We start from the raw sequence: 7,588 nt of genomic DNA on the forward strand, positions 1-7,588 counted from the left end.
TGCTAAATTTAAGAGTTAAATTTCTATTATATTTTAAAACTTGCCTCAAGTTTTTTACTCTAGTTGTGTTATGGCAAGACCTATTAAAATGTAAGTAATACAAAGATTTGTATATACTATGCATTTAAGCCGAGTCTTCACATGTTAACTAAAAAAAAAGCATGCAAGACATCAATTTAATTTGCAAATTAGACAAATAAACTTCTTCGTTTCCTAAGTAAGAAATATTGCAGTTAGCTGAAGGACATGGTTCAAGACATAAAAAGAATAAACAACCAAAACGATGTATTCTTTGACATATGTGAAATACATACATCAATATGAAAAGTTTCAACAAGTCCAAGATCCAAAAACATTTGCTGAACAAGAAACATCATCTCTGCATCTTCCCACTGCCAATTATCAAATGAAGGGCGGCGTAACTTTTCTAGAGTTTCTTCAGAAGTCAATCCAGATCTAAAAAGTTAGCTAATAAAAATCAATTTTTACTTTAATTGTGTATTTTGTTTAAATAAAAAAATATTTTAAACACCTGAAATATAAAAACGCTACCCCATTTTAAGAAATTTATTGAGGACCTCTTCATACTCAGATTGAGTTCTTCGTAGCTTAGCTGTCTTGTCCAGATTGCTGTAAGGTAAAGCTGAAGGACCACTAAAAATATTGACTTTTTATTTTAGGCAAAAAACATTTTATAAACAAATAAAATTTTTAAGAAAATTTGATACAAAAAAACAAAGGTATATAAAGATGTTCCTAAGACATTAAATTTACAGCTTGTGGTAAAAAATGGCTCATAACAACTCTTTTTCTTTAAAAATGACAAAACCAAGTACAATTAAAAAGTACAATTTAAGTAAAACTGAATCATTAAATTTAATTGGGCAAACTATTTAAATTTTATCATTTTTTTGAAAAACACATAAATCTGACTTAATAGACTGGAATGTTTTAATTTTTTTAATAAAAATAAAAACACTTTGAATGTTTTAACTTTTTATTTCTTATTGTTTACATACATTAACTAACAAGTAGGTAGAACATGCAGGGAGTGCTGCTACTTTGACTGACAAATAGGTAGAACATGTGAGGAGCGCTACTAAATCAACTGAGGGTTTAGGTATGGGCAGGCTATCTATAAAATGAAAAAAAAAATTTAATTTGTTATCTTCTTTTTAGTCCTTTTTTTTTTTTTGTTAATTCACCTCCCCAAGGCCGAGAAGGCCACAACACATGAGGAGGCTACTTAATTGTGGTTATAACCCTCTCTCAATTCTATAGCTCCAAAACATGAACCTTGACGAACAATATATAAATATATATATATATATATATATATATATTTATATATATATATATATATATATATATATACATATATATAGAAACAAATTTTAAATTAATCTATTAACTCATGAATATAAATATATATGAATATATATATATATATATATATATATATATATATATATATATATATATATTTAGAAACAAATTTTAAATTAATCTATTATCTGTGGATGTTAAACAATATGAATAAATATAAATATGAATATAAATATATATATTTATATTCATATATATATTTATATATGAATATAAATATATATGAATATAAATATATATGAATATAAATATATATAAATATATATATATATATAAATATATATATATATATATATATATATATATATATATATATATATATATATATATATATATATATATATTTAGAAACAAATTTTAAATTAATCTATTAACTGTGGATGTTAAACAATATGAATAAATATATATATGAATATAAATATATATATATATAAATATTTATATTCATATATATATATTTATATATGAATATAAATATATATAAATATATATATATATATATATATATATATATATATATATATATATATATATATATATATATATATATATATATATATATATATATATATATATTTAGAAACAAATTTTAAATTAATCTATTATCTGTGGATGTTAAAAAATATGAATAAATATATATATATATGAATATAAATATACATATATATATATATTTATATTCATATATATATATATATATATATTTATATTCATATATAAATATATATATGAATATAAATATATATATTTATATTCATATATATTTATTCATATTGTTTAACATCCACAGTTAATAGATTAATTTAAAATTTGTTTATATATATAGATAGATATATATATATGTATATATATATATATATATATATATATATATATATATATATATATATATATATATATATATAAACAAATTTTAAATTAATCTATTAACTGTGGATGTTAAAAAAATATGAATAAATATATATAAGAATATAAATATATATATATATTTATATTCATATATATATTTATATATGAATATAGATATATATATATATATATATATATACATATATATATATATATATATATATATATATATATATATATATATATATATATATATATATATATATATATATATATATATATATATATATATATATATATATATAGTTTGTTGCGTTTGGGAAGCACGGAAGGAAAAAAGTGATTCTTACGCCAACACATACGTCACTTTTAATTACTTTTGACTTTCGTCCAACATTTGCGTGTTGGACGAAAGTCAAAACCATTAATTTAATTACAAAATTTAATTGACCAAAATGTTTTTAAAAACATTCTGAATGTCTTTAAAACATTCTGAATGTTTTTAACAATATAAACAATGTTTTTATTTTTATGTTTTTTAATAAAATGTTTTTATTTTTATTTTTTTTAATAAAATGTTTTTATTTTTATTTTTTTTAATAAAATGTTTTTATTTTTATTTTTTTAACTGTAAATCATGCGCGGAGTGTTGCTACATCGACTATCTTATAGCCTGACTCGCAAGGGAGTGCTGCTACATCAACTGACAAATAGCCTGACTCACAACGGAGTGCTGCTACATCGACTGAGGGTTTGTTTGGGGCAGGCAGTCTATCAATTAATAAAAAAAAAATTCCAGTCCTGCATTTTCCTTTTTACTTTTTGTCAACAAAATATGGAAAAAACTTTCGGACAACATATAAGAGTTCTATATATATATATATATATATATATATATATATATATATATATATATATATATATATATATATATATATATATATATATATATATATATACTATTTTTGGTATTTTATGGCTGATGATTGCCTACAAGATATGAAACTTCAAGTTCCATAAATTGTTGTTTTTTATTCATTTTAATTATATAAAGATAATATTTAAATTCAACTTATAAATTATTGAGCATTTTTCTACAAGAGAGATTTTTGTATTTTAATACAATATTAAACCACTCAACATTACAATCCAAGTAAATCAACTATTTGATTTATTTGGATTAAAAGTTTTTAAAATAAACCTTAAATAATATCTTTTTTAAAAAAAGATTTCTAGAACTCCAGTATCTCAGGTAAAATTTTAGTATACAAACTTGCATTTTCTTTTTTTAATTTTAATTTTCAAACTATATAAACTTATATGCATTTCACTTCAAACTATATAAACTTATATGCATTTCACTTCAAACTATATAAACTTATATACATTTCACTTCAAACTATATAAACTTATATGTATTTCACTTTAAACTATATAAACTTACATGCATTTCACTTAAAAATATATAAACTTATATGCAATTCACTTAAAAGTATATAAACTTATATACATTTCACTTCAATGTATAAAAACTTATAAATATTTCACTTTAAAGATGTATAAATCTTCAAACAATAAATATTTCTAAGTTGCATTAATGTTTTTTTTTTTTTTTTTTTTTATCATATTTACAAATTAAATTACCAATATGATTGATAAAGAAAGCTGTTCTACTGGTTTAAAAAATAAATAGTTTTGTCATAAACATATGTGAAAACCATAGGTGTCAAAAAAGTTTCAAGTCTCAATAATGTAGAAAAAGATTATGTTGCTCTGGGACTAAAATGAATGAAAAAGCTACAGATTGCTTGCACTGCAAATAAATTCACTTAAAGCACTATGCTACAATTTACAAAACTTGCTGTAATTCATTTAATTTACACAATTAGAAAAGAAGAAAAGATTATTTTTAAAACTATTATCAAAAGATTATTTTTAAAATTAACCATAATTATTGTTAAAATTATTATAACTACAAGTAAAAAAAATTTTTTCAAAATTAATAAGTTTAAAAGTTTAAAAGTGAGCTTAAAGTTTATATTTATTGCGTAAGCTTTTTTAAAAGAAAAATATTATATTAACCGGTTTGCTGACAAGTGGAAAAGAAATTTTCCAGCAAAAATTCCTGAAGAAAGACATGTCAATGGTACAGGATTTGATCTCATATAAAGATTATAAAACAGTATTGCAGCCTTATTTATATAAGATAAAGATAATGAATTTACTACTAAAAAAAATTTTCAAAAGAAAATCTTAATTCATCTTTGAACTTTATGAATATAAGTCCACTTAAAATGCATACTGAAACTAGATACTTAAGAGTTGCTCTCAGTAAAAAGAAATTATTACAAGTTTAAAAAACAGTAAAATTAGGGATTGCAAGGACATTAAATATAGATCCAGTTCAATAAGCCAAATAAATTCCATCAATAATTTATCTAAAAAAGTTTAAAATATTGAAAATAAAAACATTCGTGTAAGATTTATGTTATCCTTCAAGTTTCATATTATTGGTCTTCAAGAGTTAGTGCGTATTGGGTTCCTTCAACAAACTTATTAATAATACTTCAGAAAATGTTGATGGAAGACAAAAAATAGTGAGATGCACCAGCATTAAGAGCAGCTGGGAGGACTTTAAACCAGAGAATGATAAACATTAATTTTATTTGGTCATCAGCAATAGCCATTCAGCATAATTAAATATTGCAAACGAAGTTTCACAAGGCTCAGTCTTAGTGCTACCTATGTTTCTACACTATATAAACAACCTTTCAACCAAAGCATTATTTGTACGAGCGCCAAACTATTTTTTTTTTATATTTGCACAAATGTATTTAAATACATAAACAAACATAAGTTATTATGTTAAATTATTGTTAATTATTTTGACAGATTCACATAGAAATCTACTGTTATTTAGTTTAATAATTTTTTTATATAGTTAAATTAATTCATAAACTCTATTGAAAAAAATATAAAAATGACTTTTTTTATTTGAAAATAATTAAATTTGTGAAGACGTTAAAATAATGTTTAAATGCCTACTAAAACCTAAACCCTCTGTTGATGAATGTACCCTCTACTGTGCCTATCCTTATTTAAGTCAACCGATGTATGTGCACTCCACTGCAAATACGCCTATATCAGCCAATTTATGTACACATAGATGCATTTATTTTATGAAACTTTGAAAAATAAAAATAAATAATAAAAATAACTATAAATAAACAACAATAATAGTTAAAAAACATAAAACTACTTAAAGATAAAAACCTCCCTGAGGAGGAATTGAACCCGCAACCCTGACAGCTGTGCCTTAAAATAAGATCATTATTACATCCACAGCACTACGCTAATATATTAATGACATAAAAAATTATTATATTTAAACATTTCTTGCGTACAAACAAGATTTCCATTATGTAGTCATTATTTATATGCCGGTACAAATAATGACTTCAATCATAAAAACAGATGATGCAATAAAAATACAAAACATAAATCATGCAGTCAAATAGTTCAAGAAGCAAACCATATTTTTTAACCTCAACATATGCAAAATCATGCACAACAATCATTCAACAAGTCAATGCGGATCTGCTTTTTGCTTGATATAGACAGCATTCAAAGAGAAGTAGATCTCATCATTCTAGAAGAGCCATAGGTAAGAAGTTACCTGATTTAGCAATGTAAAACAACAAATGAAATAAAGTTTTTTTCTATTCCATTTGTGACATTGTATTGCTGTTAATGCTCCACAAGAATATCAGCAAATCATGGAAACCTGCAACAAACAAGACAACTTTTTTTTAAATCAAGTTGTCAACAACTAGAATGGGCTAACAACTAGAATTGTCAATGCTAGCTGCAATGCCACCCTAAATGCTGATCTTAAAGTGTTTGAGGTTGACAACAAATTGCCAACTTCATTTTTATATTTTATGAAAAAAAACTTTGTATTAAATTTTTTTTGCCGACCTCTTAAATTTTAAGGTCAGCAATTTATTGCCCACTTTATTTTTTTCTATATATATATATATATACATATATATATATATATATATATATATATATATATATATATATATATATATATATATATATATATATATATATATATATATATATATCAGCTCTCAGAATTAGGAAAAATAAAGTAGGCATCAAATTGGTGACCTTAAAATTTAAGAGGTCAGCAAAAAAAATTTAATACAAAGTTTTTATCATAAAACATAGAAACGAGGTCAACAATTTGTTGCCGACCTCAAACAGTTTAAGATTGGCAGTTAGGTCAGCATTGCCGAACGCTGACCCTAATTCCGAAGGCAGTATATCTATATATATATGTATATATATGTATATATATATATATATATATATATATATATATATATATATACACACATATGCATATATGTATATATACATATATACGTATGTGTGTATATATATGTGTGTGTATATATACATATGTGTATATATATATATATATATATATATATATATATATATATATATATATATATATATATATATATATATATATATATATATATAAACACAGAAGGATAAACAGACAACTAGATTCCAATGATGCACTAAATTTAAATGAGACATATTCAGGATTTAAAAAAAAAAACTTTGTTGGTTGTATATTAAGACAAACAAAACATTAATAATTGTTAATGAAATGTTGCTTTACAAAAATGTAAAAAAAAAAAAATTCACCAATATGATTTAGCTTTTTTCCTCTGTTTAAACATGATTTATGAGTGCCTAGATTTTTTATTGAAAATGTGAAAAAAAGGTTAAACTTAAAAAGAACTTTTATTCATGGTAGGTAACTCAGGTAAGACAAGACCCAGTAAATTTATATTGAAAATATAAATGTGCTGGGTCTGATATTAAATGTACCTCTACTGGTATATTAATATTAAAAAGAAACTAGGTAGCTGACTTGGCCTGCTTGATTGGGTTTTTTAGGTAAGATTATTAATTTTGTATTTGTACAATATTTAAAGTATTTTTATATTATAAAAAAACTTTTTTTTTAATGGATATATTAGAAATTTTAAACATTAGTAAACTGATAAAAAAAATTGTTGCTATATATAGAAAGTTAAGTTGATGCTTTGAAACTTCTTTAATTGGTGATATCTAAAATGCTTTGGCATAGGCTAAGAACAACACAAGCTTACCAGGACCACCTGCTAATACATCACAGATTATTGCAAATAACACTTCAAGTTTTAAGATTTTTGTTTCTTTGTTTGTTTGGAATGAAATGTTGTTTGAGGTCAATATGAATAGTAAGCAACTTTAGGCAAAACAGTTGTATAGACTAAGTAAAATA

The 7,588-nt window shown here is 22.4% G+C and overlaps 1 protein-coding gene across 2 annotated transcripts in view; it reads right to left on the minus strand.

Annotated features, from left to right (window-relative positions):
* Positions 1 to 7,588, minus strand: part of LOC100205805 (high affinity cGMP-specific 3',5'-cyclic phosphodiesterase 9A) — a 46,891-nt gene that overhangs the window by 23,444 nt on the left and 15,859 nt on the right. For both annotated transcript variants that reach the window (XM_065799241.1, XM_065799242.1), the window contains exons 5-6: positions 553 to 654; positions 315 to 456 (exon numbers count right to left, since the gene is read on the minus strand). In XM_065799241.1, the coding sequence (XP_065655313.1) occupies positions 315 to 456; positions 553 to 654 (244 nt within the window). The remainder of the gene's footprint in view (positions 1 to 314; positions 457 to 552; positions 655 to 7,588) is intronic.

The sequence above is a fragment of the Hydra vulgaris genome, chromosome 06, assembly GCF_038396675.1.
Source record: "Hydra vulgaris chromosome 06, alternate assembly HydraT2T_AEP".
NCBI lineage: Eukaryota > Metazoa > Cnidaria > Hydrozoa > Anthoathecata > Hydridae > Hydra > Hydra vulgaris.